Source organism: Ambystoma mexicanum, chromosome 13 (assembly GCF_040938575.1).
Source record: "Ambystoma mexicanum isolate Mex_15411 chromosome 13, UKY_AmexF1_1, whole genome shotgun sequence".
NCBI classification, from domain to species: Eukaryota; Metazoa; Chordata; class Amphibia; order Caudata; family Ambystomatidae; genus Ambystoma; species Ambystoma mexicanum.
The window spans coordinates 738,976,230-738,997,422 of NC_090938.1; the positions used below are offsets into that span (position 1 = coordinate 738,976,230).

A 21,193-nucleotide genomic window follows, 5' to 3' on the forward strand; every position below is an offset into this window, starting at 1 on the left:
AGCGGGTTTGGCAAACAATGTATTGAGCCCTTTTTCAAGTACTGGGTCAAGCTGAAACTGTATCAAAGCACTTGCTAACATCATCAAGCACAGAGTAATTAATCGGCTTGAAGAGGAAGCTTTCTTTTTCTGTGTTGGAATTTTAGGTCTGCCCAAGGAGAGCTTAATATGGGATGAAGTGTGCAAACACTGCCCTGTAGGGTCTCACCGGGGTTTTGGGCAAGACCATAGCATCCAGAATTAGCTTGTCCTAATGGACTAGTGGCATGGGAGCAGACCTGGTCCTCAAGACTAGCATGAGCCGTACCTGTGTAAGTGTTTCCTACCATGTGATGGAGACCATGGTACAGAGACCTGGGGATCATCGCTATACCTCCCCCGGCCCAAATTCCACTGGGTCGGAGTGGCACCCAGCCTCTTGAGCCATCATCAGATTTTAAACGTGAGAACTTTGACAGGGGTATTGTGAAGTTAAGATAAGGCCTGCAAACAAGTTTGGTCACTCTGGAAAGCACAATGAAGCTCGAACAGCTCTATGAGCTATGAAAGGGGCAGGGAAACCTGAACAGTCTATCGAACCCTAAACAGCTCGGAGAATGCGGAGCGATGCTAGAGTCCAGTACAAGAAGGAACATTAGCACTCTGATATGGGGTAGCAAGCCTTCCGGCAGCTAGGAGTGCAGGCTGAAACTGGCGATCTCAGCCCATGTTCCAAGCCGCCCGATAACCAGTCCCCCCACGCCCCCATCGTCATGTTCCCCCACCTTCTGTCCCTTTTTATTTCGATCAATATCACCCCCTCGACGCACCCCCTTCCCTAGTTTCATCGGCGGGTGCCACTACCGCTCCTTCCTCTCGGCTCCCGATGGCCGCCATGGAAAGGGAAGAGGGGCACTGTATGGAGCCCTGCCTTTCCTTTCCATGATAGCCATCTTTGGCGGCCCGTACACGGAACGAACATACTTTTAATTAGCCCCGTCCCAGCCCTTGGGAAGGGTGTTAATGGCATTAAGCACCCGTTCCAAGGGCTGGAACGGGTGGCAACATCCCGGTGCCCTCATTATAGCCGTTACTACCATCCCAACCCTTGGAACGGGTGCTTAACACCACATTCCACAAACTGAGAGGAGGGAGAGAAGTTTTCCAAAGGCAGACTGAGCCGTCTAAGACACTGACCCAATCCAGTTAAGATAGCGCCACAAAAATCAAGAATACCGAAAACTCAAAGATTCAGTATTTTACATCTAATGTTCTGCTTATTATTCACCTGAGATTATAACGCACAATCCTCTGCAACACAATGATGTGGGGTCGGGAGGGGGTTTAGCATGGCACGGGTGCAAAGGACAGAAACCCATCATCCCCTAGATCAGTGGTATTCAAACTGTTTTGTGCCACGCCCCTGTGAGAAAAAATATTGTTGCTGGGCCCCCCAGATGCCAGATCTGTTTAGATTTTCTATTAAAAGGAGTCACCCTGCTCACTTTTGGAAGGGCACTGTGTCTCCTGAACCTCCTACCAACCCCCCCTCCCCCAAATGGGGGCCAGCCCCACAGTTTGAAGACCACTGCACTAGATCCTTGCAGTCGTGCAGTGTATTCAAAGTCAACAGCCCCCTAAACACCCTTCTCAGGTGCCTGGTGGTGGTGTATTCCATGAGTAGAAATAGCAGCAGAGCACTCCTACACCATGCTGTGGTGCAGGGAGATGTGGCACACTAGGGGCACAAATGATAACATGCACACCACCCAGCACAACACCCCTAACATTACACAGGGGTGTAGGTGAATGTCAATCACCATTAGTACCAAGAGCACCCAAACAAAACATCACCCCCATATCACCTGTGTTAGAGTGCTGAGAGATTACATGGGTGCTGTCATATAGCTGAGAGGGGTCCACACATGATGTCCAGTTGCTACAGCATTTAAGACAAAAGGTCCTCGTCATGGTGAAACTCAAAACATAAAGGACCAGGACAGCTCTTCTGAACAGTTCAAGTGTCTATAAGTACACAAAGGTGTGGGGTGTACCCCCATCACTCACAGTCGACGGTAGTCCCTCAGAATTTCCTCTGGCTCGTGTCTGGTTGTTGGCAGGACCACCTTCATGCTCCTGTAGGCATCACTGTGTCCACGCCACAAGCGGTTGACAAAATCGGAGCTTCTCTGCATTTGTCCGACAGAGCCAACAGGGTCCGTCTACCCCAGCTTCCAGGTGGGTTGAGAGGGTCTCGTCACCTTCACTTCCCTAGGGTCCTGATGTAGGCCCCCTCTTCCACTTCTCTGCTCCTTCTTTGGTCCTGCACCTCCTAGACGACACATACTGCTTCTTCCTAGGTTTATCCCCTTTATATCAGGGTTTCACCCCACCCCATTATTTGGGCCAAGTGTTCCTTCCTGTTCTTTCCTTATATAGCAGGAAGGAATCTCGCCAGCCTCCTGCACCTTCTCCTTATGATGCCTACCAAGCACCTCCTCATGATTTCCTACCAACCACCTCCTGAGGACTTCCATCCTCCACCGGCTGATGACTTCTAATCTCAATCTCCTATCTCCCTTAACCTCCTCTCTCCAAGGACTCTTCTCCCTCTCGGGTCTTCTCTGTGCTCATCAGACTTTCAAGCAAAACAGGAGCCTCCACGTTGCTCAACCTGCTTGGAGAAGGTTGCTCATTTTACCACCTGAAGGAGCAGTTCCCTTTCACTGGCATGTGGCGTCCCCTTCCCAATGATGTGGGCTAAGTGAGGTGGATCAGTGGATCCTCCCCTGCCCCCCTCAGGACCATCTTCCACTAGGTAGTAAAGGTCCTAGCCCCCTAGATCACCCCAGGACAAGATTGAGTGCTGCCCCACAGTGGCATCTCCATCTGACAGCTGTGCCAACACCATGCTGGGGGCATTGATATGGCAACCGCCATGGGTAAGACAGCACACCCCCTAACATCATGGGAGGAGTGGGCTCGCCATAAGTACACATGGGATCATTCGGTGGTTCCCTGCAGACTGCCCTGCATTAGCAGTAGGGTGCAAGATATGGGGCATGTGCTTGCCATAGGAGGAGAGCAGTGGAAATTACAAACAAAAGAACACGTCAGGGGAATAGCAGCCTCGCCATGGTGAATCATGTGCTCCTGGCATCCTAATCCGAGGCGTAGGAATGTGAACGTGCTGCATTCACGTGATCTGCGAATAGTCGCTCACAGTCACCCTTCGGCTGTGCCAGTTTGCTGGCCCATGTGCTTCTCTCTGCATCTGCTGTCGCTCACCCCATTGCGGTACAGTCATGCACAGGTCATCCCTTCCTGGCAAGTGTGCACACGTGCAACCTGAGAACAGTGCACTGTGTGGACGGAGAGGACTCCAGGGCAAGGAGGAGATCTCGCACACAGAGGGAGAAAGGGAGCAAAAGACAGAAAGCAAACAGAGACCGAGGACATAGCGGGATCATCGGATGCAGAAGGACCGTTTGCAATAGTGACAGCCTGAAAAGATGAATCATACGCATGGCAATGACAGATGTGTCCTGTACCCAAGAGATGCAAGAACGGAATCACAACATGCTATTAACATACTATTAAGACCTGATGTCCCAGAGCATACTGGCTATAAACGTAAACAACCATGAAATTGGTGGCAGTAAAGACCTGGACTCAGAAGCAGGATGGCAGAGGATGGCACGCAAGGAGTAGTGTTCACCCAAATACTCACACTAGAAGAACATTTCAACTGGTAGCAATGCATTGCAGCTTTTCTATTGGGTTATTCATGCAAGCTGAGCCCCTTTCTGGGATGAAAAGAGGCAAGTATTAAGCCTTACTGCCTAATCGTAGCGGTTTCTTTCCTGTCACTGATGAGTGCCTCCGTACCTCCCAGGTTGAACACTAGAGGGGGACTGGTGTGTGTCAATCCAGAGCTTTACCGAATATTTTCTTATTCACTATATTGTATCATGCAATTATGTGAAAAACATTAGTAGTGTTAGTAGCAAGTGGGACAGCCCATGCAAGTAGTTGATTAGGCTGTTGGAGCTAGCCATCCCGGAGTGTGGCTTGTGCTTTTTGACATGTCCAGAGAAGACAGGGAACTCCTAAGCTCCCAGAGTCACGTGGGATGATGGCTGAAGGGGCCATGAGTAAAGTGCTTGGATGCCGCCCGCCCTAAGTGCTGTAGAATTTGCATTGGGATTGCATTTGCAACACATTCAACTGACCTGACATTAGGATGCAGCTTCCATCTGGCATTTCACACTAGCTGCACCCAAACACTCTATACTACCCTACTCTCTCGACTGACCCGGGCTACGGGCCCCAAGGGCGTTAAAACCCACAAGCGCTTTCAAGTCATGCCAATGATATATAGAGCGCTACATAAATGCCAAATAACATAACATAACAGGGTACGTGTGTCCTGCAGCCATTCCCGTTGTGTCAGATTGACAGGACACCAAGGAAGATTTAATTTCCTTGGTCCTGGTCCCAGGCATCACTGACGCTAACTCCAGGATCCCTGCAATGGGCCTCTGGGTCCTGGTCCCAGGCGTCACTGGCGCTAACTCCAGGATCCCTGCAATGGGCCTCTGGGTCCTGGTCCCAGGCGTCACTGGCGCTAACTCCAGGATCCCTGCAATGGGCCTCTGGGTCCTGGTCCCAGGCATCACTGGCGCTAACTCCAGGATCCCTGCAATGGGCCACTGGGTCCTGGTCCCAGGTGTCACTGACGCTAACTCCAGGATCCCTGCAATGGGCCACTGGGTCCTGGTCCCAGGCGTCACTGACGCCAACTCCAGGATCCCTGCAATGGGCCACTGGGTCCTGGTCCCAGGCGTCACTGACGCCAACTCCAGGATCCCTGCAATGGGCCTCTGGGTCCTGGTCCCAGGCGTCACTGACGCTAACTCCAGGATCCCTGCAATGGGCCACTGGGTCCTGGTCCCAGGCGTCACAACGCTAACTCCAGGATCCCTGCAATGGGCCACTGGGTCCTGGTCCCAGGCATCACTGACGCTAACTCCAGGATCCCTGCAATGGGCCTCTGGGTCCTGGTCCCAGGCGTCACTGACGCTAACTCCAGGATCCCTGCAATGGGCCACTGGGTCCTGGTCCCAGGCGTCACAACGCTAACTCCAGGATCCCTGCAATGGGCCACTGGGTCCTGGTCCCAGGCATCACTGACGCTAACTCCAGGATCCCTGCAATGGGCCTCTGGGTCCTGGTCCCAGGCAACACTGACGCTAACTCCAGGATCCCTGCAATGGGCCACTGGGTCCTGATCCCAGGTATCATGCTGTAGCATTATTTTGCAATGGGCCACTGGGTCCTGGTCCCAGGTATCACTGACGCCAACTCCAGGATCCCTGCAATGGGCCACTGGGTCCCGATCCCAGGTATCATGCTGCAGCATTATTTTGCAATGGGCCACTGGGTCCCGATCCCAGGTATCATGCTGCAGCATTATTTTGCAATGGGCCACTGGGTCCCGATCCCAGGTATCATGCTGCAGCATTATTTTGCAATGGGCCACTGGGTCCCGATCCCAGGTATCATGCTGTAGCATTATTTTGCAATGGGCCACTGGGTCCCGATCCCAGGTATCACTGACGCCAACTCCAGGATCCCTGCAATGGGCCACTGGGTCCCGGTCGCAGGTGTCATGCTGTAGCATTATTTTGCAATGGGCCACTGGGTCCCGGTCCCAGGTATCACTGACGCCAACTCCAGGATCCCTGCAATGGGCCATGCTGTAGCATTATTTTGCAATGGGCCACTGGGTCCCGGTCCCAGGTATCACTGACGCCAACTCCAGGATCCCTGCAATGGGCCATGCTGTAGCATTATTTTGCAATGGGCCACTGGGTCCCGGTCCCAGGTATCATGCTGTAGCATTATTTTGCAATGGGCCACTGGGTCCCGGTCCCAGGTGTCATGCTGTAGCATTATTTTGCAATGGGCCACTGGGTCCCGATCCCAGGTGTCATGCTGTAGCATTATTTTGCAATGGGCCACTGGGTCCCGGTCCCAGGTATCATGCTGTAGCATTATTTTGCAATGGGCCACTGGGTCCCGATCCCAGGTATCACTGACGCCAACTCCAGGATCCCTGCAATGGGCCACTGGGTCCCGATCCCAGGTATCATGCTGCAGCATTATTTTGCAATGGGCCACTGGGTCCCGATCCCAGGTATCACTGACGCCAACTCCAGGATCCCTGCAATGGGCCACTGGGTCCCGATCCCAGGTATCATGCTGCAGCATTATTTTGCAATGGGCCACTGGGTCCCGGTCCCAGGTATCACTGACGCCAACTCCAGGATCCCTGCAATGGGCCATGCTGTAGCATTATTTTGCAATGGGCCACTGGGTCCCGATCCCAGGTATCATGCTGTAGCATTATTTTGCAATGGGCCACTGGGTCCCGGTCCCAGGTATCATGCTGTAGCATTATTTTGCAATGGGCCACTGGGTCCCGGTCCCAGGTGTCATGCTGTAGCATTATTTTGCAATGGGCCACTGGGTCCCGATCCCAGGTGTCATGCTGTAGCATTATTTTGCAATGGGCCACTGGGTCCCGGTCCCAGGTATCATGCTGTAGCATTATTTTGCAATGGGCCACTTTGTCCGGGTCCCAGGTGTCATGCTGTAGCATTATTTTGCAATGGGCCACTGGGTCCCGATCCCAGGTGTCATGCTGTAGCATTATTTTGCAATGGGCCACTGGGTCCCGGTCCCAGGTGTCATGCTGTAGCATTATTTTGCAATGGGCCACTGGGTCCCGGTCCCAGGTGTCATGCTGTAGCATTATTTTGCAATGGGCCACTGGGTCCCGGTCCCAGGTATCATGCTGTAGCATTATTTTGCAATGGGCCACTGGGTCCCGGTCCCAGGTATCATGCTGTAGCATTATTTTGCAATGGGCCACTGGGTCCCGGTCCCAGGTATCGTGCTGTAGCATTATTTTGCAATGGGCCACTGGGTCCCGGTCCCAGGTGTCATGCTGTAGCATTATTTTGCAATGGGCCACTGGGTCCCGGTCCCAGGTATCATGCTGTAGCATTATTTTGCAATGGGCCACTGGGTCCCGGTCCCAGGTATCATGCTGTAGCATTATTTTGCAATGGGCCACTGGGTCCCGGTCCCAGGTATCGTGCTGTAGCATTATTTTGCAATGGGCCACTGGGTCCCGGTCCCAGGTGTCGTGCTGTAGCATTATTTTGCAATGGGCCACTGGGTCCCGGTCCCAGGTATCATGCTGTAGCATTATTTTGCAATGGGCGACTGGGTCCCGGTCCCAGGTATCATGCTGTAGCATTATTTTGCAATGGGCGACTGGGTCCCGGTCCCAGGTATCATGCTGTAGCATTATTTTGCAATGGGCGACTGGGTCCCGGTCCCAGGTATCATGCTGTAGCATTATTTTGTTTTGCATCACTGAGGAATAACTGATTTCCAGCGACTACATCACCCCTGTGCACGACAGCACTTGTGGGCTGCAACTTCACTTTCAACTACCGATAGAAAAGCATTATTTATCTCCAACAGATGTAAGGAAGGTGCCCGTCATTTTAAATAAATAAAAAAACAGGACCGCTGAGACAAGTGGGGGGAAGTATCTTTTACTCCAGTTTACATTAGTGGGATCCTAGGCAGGAGCACCCCCACTTTCCAGTGTCTCCAGATGCCAATCATAGATAAAGGGAAATCAGCCAACTGCAGTCTGTAGCCACTGCAATTCAGCGCATGGGCAGAGGAGCACCTCTGTATAACATAACGGGACATTCCTCTATGGGGTTATAGTGCCCTCCTCACTCCCAAAGCATATTGTGCCCGCTTCCCTTCTAAGGGACAACATGCCCTTTTCACTTAAAGGACAGCGTACCCGTCTCGCTTTTAAGGGGCACAGTGCCCGTCTCGCTTTTAAGGGATAGATCAATTCAAAATAATTCACATAACAATGGCTCCCGAAAGACACCCCCCCCTACGTAGACCCCTCTCTCGCTCCCTATCTCACAGCTCGTGCTGGCACTACCACCCGACTAAGTCCTCCTCTGGGAATGGATTGTCCAAATCATTCATCACTCCCCTTTTCAGTCCGGTACCCCTTTGATTTCTTGCGGTATCGACCACCGTACCTCTTGCACATTTGTAAACATTCACATTTTCACTGCCCCCGCCCCTTTTACTGACCCCTCAACCCAGCCATCTTCCTCCAGCTCAGACCTCATTTAGCATATATTTGTTCCTGAATTCCCCCCCCCCATTCCATCTCAGCCCCTGCCCCCCCCCCGCACCCCCTGCCATGTATGGCTGCTGTAATCCTCTCCATCACATATATACTTTCCCCAACATTTATCCATTCCTTCTTTCCCGGGAGCAACAAGCTCTTCCAATGCATCGCAAGGCAAGCCCTCCCCGCCAATAGTAGAAAGTGTGGTAGGCGTGGGAGCGCGTAATATCCCCCTTCGCTGCGCTCCAGTCCAAATAGTACCAGTAACGGAGTCTTTGTCCTAGTGACACCCTGCAATTCCTTAATCCATCCCAGCACCTCATCCTAGTAGACTTGGACCCTCGTACAGCCCCACCACAAGTGCCAATAGTCAGCCCCCCCCGCCCCCACATTCATGCCAGCCCAGAGGACTTGCTTCCGGGAACATCTTGGAGAACTGTACCAGGTCATATTACCACCTATGGAGTAGTTTAATCGCATCCAGATAATATCGGCAGGCGATGGAACCCCTGTAAGCACTAGGACAGATCTGACCCCATCCGTGATCGTCCACTTCCATCCCCCAGTCGCCCTGCCATTTCCTGCGAAGCTCCTCTGCGCTACCCCTGTTCACTTCCAACAGCACCAGGTATAAAGACGAGATTAAGCCTCTCATTTCCCTTTTCGAGTCCAAGACCTTTTCCAGGGGGGGGTGAGCTCCCTTTGTATCCTATCCTTCCAGGCTTCTGCCGTAAGCACCCCTTTTAGTTGGGAGGTACAGAGAGTTTCCCTATTCCCAGAGCTCCTTCTAGCTCTGCCAACGAGATAAAGCGGCCATCTCTCCACAGCTGGTCAATCCTCGTTAGCCCCGCCTCAGACCAAGTTTTGAACCTGTCCAGGTTTGGGATCTGGTCTCTCACCCCCAGAACCCACAGGTGGGTAATTGGTGAGGGCCACGTCGTCACCCCCTTCATCTCTGGACCCTTCTTCCAAATGTTCCAGATGACCCCCAGGATAGGATGTTCTCCAATCCTTCTCAGGATACGGCCGTCTCACTTGTAAGCGACAGACTGGCCGCCTCACTTCTAAAGGGATAGCATGCCCTTCTCGCCAGTAAGGTATAAGGTGGTCTTCAGGCAACTCACTGGGTCCAACTTTTAGGGTCCCACATCAATCCTCACCATAGCATTTGGATGCAAGCCTTCCCAGCTGACTCATTACCCCAAGCATCTTCCTCGCCCTTTGGCCCAGATGCAGATTCAGGCTCAGGCTCTTTGGTGGAGCTTTTGGTATCTGGCTTTCTTCCTCTTCTTGTGCCTGAGGGACTGCTTCTTGGCCTGCTTCCCTCTGACCTGCTTCCCTCACTTCTCTCCCCATTTCTCTCCCCATTTCTCCCCTAACCGGCCCTTTATCAGCCTTGCCTCCACATTCCCATGTGTTCCTTTGCTCTGGTTTTAATTACTTTTGCTCTTACATCGATTGGAGGTTCAACTTCTCCCCCCCCACCACCTCGTGAAGCTGTGTGTCATTCCAAACTCTTAAACCACCAGCAGTTTTGAAATCAGGGAGAGGTCCAGCCTTTGTGCTGGCTGCCACTGCAGCCCTATGCTCAGGTTGTAAGCCCTGCGTTCCCCAAGACTTGTATCCTGATTCTGTGCTGGTCCTGTGAACTCCGAGCTCCTTCCTGCTGGAACATGGGGTCTTGTGAACCCCTGGACTCACAAGTTAAGCCCCCCTCATCACATTCTAGATGTGATTCACACTTCATTGCCAGGGTCCCCCTTGTACACGCAGGGCCCCACGAAGGGTGCTCCCCATCTGCATCTTCCATAAGAGTCCAGTCAGCCCACTAGGCAGCTTCACTGTTAGTTTCTTGGGTGGTGGGGGGTCACAGGAGTCATTGTGACATAAGTATTGCTAAAGCCTATATTGTCCCTGCATAGAGTAGCCCCGTCCTGCTTTGGCATAGAGAGACAGGGTTCACAATAAGGTATGGTAGGATAAGTGGACCTATATAACGCCCTACTGCCAATAAGGTTGGCCTGGCTGGGCATAGCTCTGCAAGAAGCACGGGTGGTGGTGTTAGTGGGATAGAAGGGAAGGCACATGTGATGACTGTGATGAGTGCAGGTTGGAAGTACCGGTTACCTGTGCAGTGGTATGAAAGCTGTGTGTTGTGGGGAGAAGGAGTATACACTGGGGAAAGGTTTGCTATAAGGGCGGCCCCTGGTTGTGGAAGCAAGGATGGGTGCGGAGGGGCAGGCAGGTTATCTGATGGGGCGCGAGCGAGGTGTAAGATGCAAGGTGTTAATAGTGAGAGGTTAATGAGGATCAGGGAGGTGGCGGGCTATGGGCTAGCTTTCCTACGTCTTGGGTTTAAAGTTCTTACTTGGCTTGAGAGATTGAGGTCTGTCTTGTGGCAGGGCAGATTGGCAAACGGTTGAGTATTTGGTTACTGGTATGTAGCGATTCGCTTGACGGGATGTATAGCAATCAAATTCCAGGCAGGATTTCGATGTGTGTGTTAAAGAGCCTATTAGTTTGAAGGTGGGAGAAGAGGGGTGGAAATATGGTTCTCTAAAATGGGAGGTCCTGCAGGTTGGCATCCAATGTAGCATGCTGTGTGGGATGGGCTAGATGGCTTGTGCATATACAAGGCGTGGGAGGTCCAAGGTAGCTTCTTGGTGATTAGCTCTTGGTTCATTGCGGTTTCTCCCATTCAGGTAGTTGAGGAGCCATGTCTTCGGCTATTTCCTGAATGTCGGGTGGTTCTCCTCCACCCAGAGATGCTTAGGGAAGTTGTTCCAGAGTTTGGTGGCCAAAATGGAGATTTAGGATCCTCCTTGTCATTTCCTGTTGAAATTAGGAACTAGGTCTAGTGCAGCAGTACTGGACCGTGCTGTCCTGGGAGACGTGTAGTGATGGGGCTTCCTTGTAAAAGGATAATGTCCCTTTCCATGGTAGGCGCAATGGGCCATGCAGAGAGGGTTTTGAAGTGTATTCTTTTCTTGATGGGGAAAGCCAGTGGAGTGTACGAAGAGCTGGTGTGGCGTGTCCGAACCTTTTCACCCTGAAGCATCATCTGGGTGCTGTATTTTGGCTTCTTTGTAGTTTTTCCATGAGGTATATGCAATGTACCGGTTAGTACCACAGAACTGATCCAGCTGTGCATTACATATACTGGTGATGGGTGCACTAGGAGCCCAAGCAATGGATGCACTGGCGGCAAATCCGTTAATCTAGATTTGCAACGAATGGCATGGGGACACCTGTCCGTGGGTAAACTAGCAGCATAGTCAATTAGGCAATGAATGAATAAAGTTTTGCAATGTACACACTGGTAACACGCACAGGTAGAACAACTGAAATGGATCAAGCTTTGTAATGGACACACTGGTAACACGAACAGGTAGAACAACTGAAATGGATCAAGCTTTGTAATGGACACACTGGTAACACGCACAGGTAGAACAACTGAAATGGATCAAGCTTTGTAATGGACACACTGGTAACACACGCAGGTAGAACAACTGAAATGGATCAAGCTTTGTAGTTGACACACTGGTAACACGCGCAGGTAGAACAACTGAAATGGATCAAGCTTTGTAGTTGACACACTGGTAGCAGATTCACATGATCTGGATTCGCAACAGACATGCTGGAGCATGAAGGAATGATCTAGCTATGCAGTAGGTATGCAGGTAACACACTGAGTTAGTCGTGAAGTTAAGCCTGGCATTCGACAAGTATGCAGGTAGCACAAATGCAATTAGGCTTTGCTAAACAATGTTATGTAAGGTTTTTGGGACCCACGCCCAAGGGCTCCTCAAAAGGGGAAAGGTTTAGTCCCGTTTTCTGAAAAGGTCACATCACTCCGCTTTGACATCAGCCATGGGTTTGGAGGGTGGGCAATTTTTCATCTTGAAGCTTCTGCTCTGCACCCATCAGGTGGTAGCTCACGGCTGTGGCTATGCCCTGGTCGGCCAGCTTTCTGGGGCTGCAGATTCCCCTCCAGGCTTTTGGACAGAGTCAGGAACCTGGATCCCATCAAATGATATGATGGCAATTATAACGCGCCTAAGAGTGCATCCTAAAGACAACTCCATTTAAGAGTTCCAGAGCAGGGTCAGTCTTCAGACATTTTCTATCCTGGGGATAACAGAGCAGGTCCACTCACTGCAGATATAACATACAGACCGTGCACAAAGTGAGAGCAACAGAACAGATGCACCCTGGTGAGAGTAGAAGAGTACTTTCAACGTGCAGACAGGTACTACTTACCTGAGAGTTTGAGAGCCTGTACCAGCAGGAGTCTTGAAGTGGGCAGTACTCACCCTGAGAGTAGCACAGGAGGTGGACACCGTTGGCTGCATTCTGCATGATGGGATAGACGGCCTCGCTGAACCCCTGGACCTGCTTCCAGAGAGGCTGCAGGCTCTCACTGCGGTCAAACAGGTCCACGACTGTCACGTTGGTGCCCGGGTGCGTCTGGTAAGGGAGTAAAGGAAAACATTGAAGTTGACATTTCCGAACCAAATATCAGCTGACATGATAGGTGAGCATTGACCAGAGGTTCAGTGCCTAAACCACAGCTATCAAGAAGTGTTGTGCTCGGTATCCCTTTGCCCACCAAGTTCTATAGGAGACTGTCTGCGCGCCCCAATGCCCATTCAGCCAACAGTCCAAGCCAACCCTTACCTTTCTATTCCAGTCCCACCCTTCAGGGTGACAGGCTCTGTGTCCCTATGCCGGATTACCTGAGACTGAGGTTATTAACTCCACACAAAACCATTAACAGGTGCAATATTCAACCATGCATTAATAGAGTCCTATGGGAAGACATAATGGGGAATAACTGAAGGGTCCACACAACTCTGAATCATGCGGACCCTAGGAGGTGAACAAATGTGGCAGCTCCATGCCATACACCCTGCCAAGCCACCCGGCTCCAGCAGTAAAACAGGTTTACCCTTGTGCACTCCAAGAAGCCTTCCAGGCTACGATGAAAGGCCCATATACCATCAAAACTGTACAGTTGCTCCCCTAAAAGTGCCGGTTATAGAATTCCCCCATTGATTCTGGGGTCTGCAATAGGAGGGCCCTGTGTTCTGGATTACTCCTCCCAAGCAGCGTTATTCTGGTGGAAGCAACTGTGATTGGCTGCTGGACGTTTCTGGAACGGTCAAGAGAAAAAAAAATCTCCCCTCTCCCCCCTCCCCCCTCCCCCCCCCAATATGGGATTTGAATGAGGGTTTCATGCCTTTCCAATAGAGATGACATTTGAGGAGGGGTACACAGTTGTAATCCATCCCCTGCCCCTAGCCAATGTAATCCCTATGGCTAATCCCACCCATTCCTGCCCATCTAAGAACTTTTTGAGCCATTTGAGCTCTCTCAGGAAGTAGTCTTGGATGACTGTCTCTAAGGAAGCTCACTGGAAATAAGCCAAAACTTGCGGCCATCTTTGAATGGGAAAGATGCCATGCATCCTCCAAAGAGAACCGAATTCCTTTGGCAAAGTCAATTCGTTAAGCTTTGGATAGAGATTTATAATTTTTCAAACACATGATGTCAAATGTTATCAGTGGTCGAAGTGAGCGGGAGCGGTGCTCCTATACTTTTTTAAATTACCTTGTTCAGCTCCTATACTTTTATTTTAAAAAGAAACCGTTCTGGAATGGTTTTGTTTTAAAATAAAAGTGTAGGAAGAAGTTGAAACATTCCCTTTCAGTGCACTGCACTGCACTGAACGTTCCCTTAAATAGCAGGTGCAAAGGTTTGGGGGGTGCATTGTGTGTGGGAGGGGTTGTTGCAATGGGGTTTTTGGAGAGCAGGGGCAGGCCAGCAGGGAACATAGTTCCACTACTTCCTTCTTTTCGTACACTTCGACCACTGAATGTTATTGTAATTTCTAACTATAATTTTTAGTAAATAGATTATTTTTTGGTTTATTTTTCATTATGGCCTTTATCTCCCCCCCCCAATACAAAAATATGTAGCTTTCAATAAAATGATGTAAAGAAAAAGCAGAACTGGGTAAACTGTCCATATGGTCCGACAAAAGTCAATCTGAAAACGGCTAATGGAAGCAGAGCCTGGCACCCTAGCCCCGCCCACCTTCCCGGGTCCCTAGCACAACTGTTCCATTCACCTGTGACAAAACTGGTACAATCTGCACACTGAGTTTTGGCGTGCACACTTCCTGCACTTAGTAATATTTCTACATGAAGTCGTATTTAAATGCGGCACTAGAAAAGCGCAGTGGTTTTAATAAATAAAACGAGCGCTAACGGGGCTCCTAGAAGGCAGCAAACAGTGCTCAGGTCAGCAGAAGGCCGCCTTCTCCAGACACACTTGATCTACAAATGCAGGCCATTTTTCGAGCCGACATTCCTGCTATACTATTTTTTTTTCCTAGAGCACCGCTATTAAATTTTTTTTTTTTATTATTTAGGTATACAGTTAATTAAAACTTTTTGCCAATCACGTCTTATCACAATCCTCCTCCACTTCCATATTTTATACTTCTGACAGTTTTCCACCCAAGTATAAAGCTTCCCAGCATGCCTCTGCGTCCATAGGTGATTGTACAGTTCTTAACCCTCGTAGTTCTGGATAGAATGGATCCTATTCCATATCTACATAGTGTGGTTCTGTTATGTAGAATCGCAAAAGTAAATCCCGAAGTTTGGGATTTTGGGATTTTGACAGGTAAAATGGCGTCACATTGAGGGAGGCCGCCAATGTTTTTGAATGATAATGTACCTTGGAATTTGATATAATTGTTTACGTAATTCTCCTGTCGTCCACCCATAAGAATTTTAGCTAAACCGATCTATATAGTCCTCTTTTTAGGGGCCGTGTGGGTGAGGACCCAAACTATCAAAATAAACACAATTCCACAAAAACGGCTTCCTTCCTCTAGGCTATGAGCTTGTATATAACAACTGTATGCGACACATATATGTTACCCATTCAATGTACAGGTAGACACACAAGACTTTTTAAAAAAATATCACATATTTTAATGTCCATCAGTCATAAAAACTATAAAACACACAGGGACATATAAAAAAGGAACCTTAATGGTTCACACACAAAAAAGAAGCATCTGTTCCCCAATTCTTTGAGTATACATCCGAGCATCACCGGTCAGGTTTGTACAATCAAACAACACTCTGTGGGCACACTATTCATCAGTGGCCTTTGGTTTAAAAGAGCCAGGGGCATGTGACCTGGGAGAGGGTGTGGGCTGAATCACCGCTTAAGAGGGAGACAGAAAAAACAGCAAAATCATGGGGGTGGGAGCAGTGGCGTCGCTGGAGGTGTTCTTGGGGGGGGGGCAGGGCCCCCCTGTGAAACCCTGTGCATCCCTATGTGCCCCCCCTACCTAAGACGAGCAGCGACCATGTTCTCCCCTCACTTTTGTCTGTGCCTCCCTACTTTTGTATTTGGCCCCCTCTGTGCCCCTCCTAAATGTGATTCCTGGAGACGACACTGGGTGGGAGGCAGATGCAAGAGGAAAATAAAAAAGGAGAGTTGACAGAGGAGATGGCTGACAAAAAAGATTCAGACCTGAAGAGTCAGGAAAGAAAGAATGGAAAGAAAGTCAAAGCAAGAAGCATTTTACAAATTAAAGAGAAAGAGAAAAAAAACGCAAGAAATTGGGACAGGAGAACGACAAGCACAGCGTGTCCACTGTCTCCACAATCAAGGAAAGGGTGATGAGTCGGCCTTCCCACTTTGAAGTGAGCATCGCTTGGTCATTTTGCAGGATGCCTTCTAACACTGCACCAAACCTGCGCACAGCAGGAGAGGAGCCGGAAGCCCTGCCGTGCCCAGTGAGGTCGGAGATGGTCACATCCAGCTTGTATTTTAAGACTGGCATTCACTCATTCCGGATTTTTTTTGTTGGTTATTTTCCTTTTAGGAAGCACTTGCAAAGATCCCCATGCAAATACTTACATAATCTCCACGGGGGCAAAATGACACTTCTGCCCCCGTTGTTCAAGGAGAACGGTGCAAGTGTCCCTTTTGCCCCCATGTACTCAGTGTCTATGCAAATGAGCACAGTGACTACGTGGCTGGCTGGAAGACAATGGAGAATGGAAAGGGGGTGGGTCCAAAAGGTCCTTATGAAGGCTTCATTGGAACGTCCAGGCCTATAAGGCGATAGCTTAGCTAGAGATTGGCTCGGGGAAGCAGCCGACTCTGGCAACCAATGGAAGCGCAGGAAGGGATTCAGCCAGCAGGTGTTTTGGTGCGGTTGGAGGAGCTGGAGGAAGGCCAAGAGACTAGAGAGGCGTGTGTAGTAAGTGAGGGAGGTCTTGGAAGAGACTCTGGCATGTTTGGAGAGTGTGAAGATCAGGTGTTGCAATAGGTGGAAGTGGGACAAATTGGGTGCGAGTGGGAGAGTGGTGGAAGGTAGTTATGGAGGGAGAGCAGCAGGGGGTGGAGGGTAGAAGAGAGCGTGAGAGAGCAAGTGAGGGAAAGTGAGAGGGTGGAGGAGAGTAATGGCAGGTGTACTGTGGTGAGGAGTGGGATCTGGAGGGAAGCAGATAAGATCAGGAGATCGAGTGTCGAGAGGAAAGATCAGGAGGGAGCTGGATAGTAGAGACCAGAGGACGGATTGAAAGAGAAAAGATCTTTCTATGGGAGAGGAGGGGGCATGTGTTAGGCTGGGGAGGGGGTGGTAGTTGATGAAAGTGGGGGGTGCAACCTTACGATTTTCTCAAAATCCAGTGGGAGAGGGTGGGGGTAGGGTCAGGCCCAGTGAAAATGTCATTTCAGCATTTTAAAGGCCTCACAAAAACGGCCGGAATAAAACGGTATTTTTTGTGTTCTGCCTTTAAAATGAGGAAATATCACATAGAACCGTCAAACACCTTTATTTATAAGACATTGATCAAAATAAAGAGCAAATACAGAGTTCCTCTTCGGGAATACACACAGCTGTGTAAATATCAAAATGGAAATTTTAAAAAAATTAAGTATATGTAATAATGTATATCTATGTATATGAGAATGCATTACTTACCGTAAAAGCATTTCTGATGGTTGTATCTGCTTAGATTCACATGCTGTGCATAGGTCCGACATCCAGTGGTCACTGCGGAGTATTGCATTTTGTTTTTTGTAGTCGAAAAAGGGGACGTCGACAAGGCGTGTCTGAAACACTATCCCTATAGTGACGTGCGTTGTACCCACAATCCCTCACGCGTCGAGGTCCCTCTGTTTGTATTTTTCTGCCCTGAGGGAGCCTTCTAGACGTGAGTGAGTACAGAAAAGAGAGAGATATATAAAGGAAGTCTATGTTCCTTCCATCCGAGCGGGGAGGAAGGGTGGGCGCATGTGAATCTAAGCAGATACAACCATCAGAAATGCTTTTACGGTAAGTAATGCATTGTCTTCTGATGTTTGTTAATCTGCTTAGAATCACATGCTGTGCATAGACTAGCGAGCAGTACCCGGAGTTGGCGGTGGGTTATTAGAAGGAACAGTAGAGAAAAGGTGTCGTAATACTGCCTGTCCCACCTGGGAGTCAGATCTAGAGTGTGTATCTAGACAGTAGTGTTTTGTAAAGGTGTGCACAGAACTCCAGGTAGCAGCTTTGCAGATGGACTCAAGGGGAACATTTGCAATGAATGCTATGGATGCCCCCGTGCCTCGAGTAGAGTGTGCTCTTGGCCTAAAGGGCAGTTCTCTCTTAGCAAGAGTATAGCAGAGAGTGATGCATTGAACAATCCATCTAGAAATAGTGGATTTTGAAACCGCATCTCCTTCTCTTCCTGCTGCCACCGAGACGAAGAACTGATTAGTCTTCCTCAGTGGTCTGGTTCTTTCCATGTAGAACATGACCGCTCTGCGTACATCTAGTGTGTGCAGAGTCCTTTCTCCCAAATTGGAAGGATTTTGAAAGAACGTTGGTAGTTCTATAGATTGGTTTACGTGGAATTTAGAAATAAATTTCGGAGCAAACCTAGGGTGAGTGCGTAGAACCACTTTTTCTTTGTGAACTGTAACAAAGGGGTCTAGAATAGAAAGAGCCTGAAGTTCACTTACTCTCCTGATGGAGGTGATAGCCATTAAAAAAGCAGTCTTAAGCGTGAGGTGTTTAAAAGATGCTTTGTGCATGGGTTCGAATGGAGAGCCCATGAGTCTGGTAAGTACCACATTAAGGTCCCATCCGGGAGCTGGGTCAGCTATCGGGGGGTGTATTCTCTTTACTCCCTCCATGAAGGCCTTTATAACAGGGATCCTCCACCACGACACTTTGAGTTGGGAAGTGGTGTATGCAGAAAGTGCCGCTAGGTGGACTTTAATGGAGTTAAACACTAGACCTGAATCCAATAGGTGGGTCAGGTATAGGACTACGTGTGTGGGAGAGCAGTCAATAGGGTTGATGCTTTTACTCCTGCACCAGATGACAAATCTTTTCCACTTGCTAGAATAGCAGTGGCGAGTGTTCGGTTTTCTGGCTTCCCTGAGGATGTCCATGCATCTTTGCGGGAGTTGTAGATGTCCGAACTCTATGATCTCAGGAGCCAAGCTGCTAAGTTCATGTTCTGGGGGCATGGATGTAGAGTCCTGCCCTTGTCCTGAGACAGCATGTTGTACGGGCAGGGGAGTTTTACTGGGGGGGATAGAGACATCTCCATCAAGTGAGCGAACCATGGTTGTCGTGCCCACATTGGGGCCACTAGTATCATGGTCACTTGTTCCTGGTGCATCTTGTGCACCACTCTGTTGAGAAGGGGAGTCGGGGGAAAAGCGTAAACAAATTTCCCTGATCATTGCATCGACAGACCGTTCCCCTTGGATTGGTTCTGGGGGTACCTGGAGGCGTAACTTAGGCATTGTGAGTTTTCCAGGGTTGCGAACAGGTCTATTTCTGGGAATCCCCATTGTGTGAAGACGTCGAAGACGATGTCTTCGTGCAGGCGCCATTCGTACTCTTCGGGCAGGGGGAAATCTCTGCTGAGACTGTCTGCCAGCAGATTGAGTTCCCCGGGTACATGTAGTGATAGTAGGAACATGTCCTGTTTGAGAGCCCACTTCCATATATTCTGGGCCAGCTTGGACAGGCCTGGAGAGTGGGTGCCCCCTTGCTTGTTGATGTAGTACATGGCTGTGGTGCTGTCTGTAAGGACCATTACTGTTTTGCCTTGTAGGTGTTTCTGGAAGGCTTTTAGCGCCTTGAACACAGCTAGTAGCTCCAGAAGATTTATGTGTTTGAATGCTACGTTCGGAGTCCACACTCCGTGAGCAGTCTGATGGGATAGGTGCGCCCCCCATCCTGTGAGGGATGCGTCTGTGGTTAGAGTGGCTTCCGCCGCGGGTGTGGCAAAGGGTTTCCCTTTTTCCATGTTTTCCTTTGTCCACCACCGTAGCGAGAGAACCAAGGCTTGCGAGACCACAACTAGATCCTCCCATAGTCCGCTGGCCTGACACCACTGGCTGTTGAGCCACTCTTGCATTGGGCGCATGCGCAGGCGCGCGTGAGGTACCAAATAAATACACAACGCCATCATTCCTAGCAGGCGCATTGCTTTGCGTACCGTCACCTCTCGACCGGTCACATATTGAGGGATTTGAAACAGCATGTTTTGGACCCTCTCTTTGGAGGGGAAGACGAGGCCGTCCTTTGTTTGAATTAGAGCCCCTAGGAATTGCTTGATTTGACTGGGGTCTAAACTGGACTTCTTTTCGTTGATGGAGAAGCCCAACTTGAACAAAAGGTCTACCGTCTTTTGGGTATTGGAGAAGCATGTTTCGTAAGAATCCCCTGTTATGAGCCAGTCGTCGAGGTAAGGGTAAACTGGGATGGACAACCTGCGCAGATGGGCCGCTGCCACTGCCAGCACCTTCGTGAATACCCTTGGTGCTGATGCTATGCCGAAGGGTAGCACTTTGAACTGGTAGTGTTTGCCCTCTATCATGAACCTGAGGTATTTTCTGTGCGCTGGCAACATTAAAATATGAAAGTATGCATCTTTCATGTCCAATGTTGTCATGTAATCTCCCTGAGAAAGCAGTGGGATCACTTCCTGTAAGGTTACCAAACGAAACTTTTGGGGTTTGATAAACTTGTTCGCTGGGCGCAGATCTAATACAGGGCGCATGGTTAGATCCTTTTTGGGGGGTACAAGGAAGTACACTGAATAAATACCTTCCGTTACCTGAGATAGAGGCACGACCTCTATGGCTCCTTTTTCCAGCAGTTGTTGTACTTCTTGGAGAAGGATGGCAAGATGTTCCGGTGTCATGCGACGTCCCCTCGGGGGTCTGTAGGATGGGGAACTGTTGAATTCGATACAGTATCCGTGGGCTACGGTGGAAAGTACCCAACGGTCTGACGTTATCTCCTCCCATGCAGGAAGAAAGGATGTTATCCGGCCCCCGACCGGTGTTGCATGGGAGGGGACGCGAATCTTCGCGTCACTTGGAGTTGTTGGGGGCTTGGGAGCCTCTGGGGGTGGATCCCCGACCTCTCCCTTTACCCCGGCGTTGGCCTCTTTGGCTGTACTGCCCACTATTGGTCTGGTAATTGGTGGCAGGGTATAGTTGATGCTGACTGTTGTTGTTGGCGTTGGCCACGAAAAAAGCGTTTGTTGCCATAGCCGCGTCTGGTAGTGGGCTTAGAGATTTGGTCAAGAGTCTTGATAGTATCGAACTCTTTTTTAGCCATCTCTAGAGCTTCATCCACCGCTTTTCCGAAGAGGTTAGAGTCTTCCACAGGTTTATTTATTAAAGACGCCTGTGTCTCCGGTTTAAACCCTGAGTTGCGCAGCCATACATGGCGTTTTAGGAGTATACCCTGTACCAGGGAACGTCCCGCTGTTTCTGCCGCGTCTAGAGTTTTTTACAATGCTCTGGTTCACCTGGGTTCCTTCGCCAATAGTTGAAAGTAGGCGTGTACGTAAAGGCTCCGGTGCTTCCTCGGCGTCCTTGCGCAGTTTGGCCCACTGCGCGTCTGCATAGCTAGCAAGCAAA

General features: G+C 49.9%; 1 protein-coding gene across 2 annotated transcripts in view; it reads right to left on the reverse strand.

Annotated features, from left to right (window-relative positions):
• Positions 1-21,193, reverse strand: part of PPT2 (palmitoyl-protein thioesterase 2) — a 129,991-nt gene that overhangs the window by 40,444 nt on the left and 68,354 nt on the right. For both annotated transcript variants that reach the window (XM_069635019.1, XM_069635020.1), the window contains exon 3: positions 12,535-12,688. In XM_069635019.1, the coding sequence (XP_069491120.1) occupies positions 12,535-12,688 (154 nt within the window). The remainder of the gene's footprint in view (positions 1-12,534; positions 12,689-21,193) is intronic.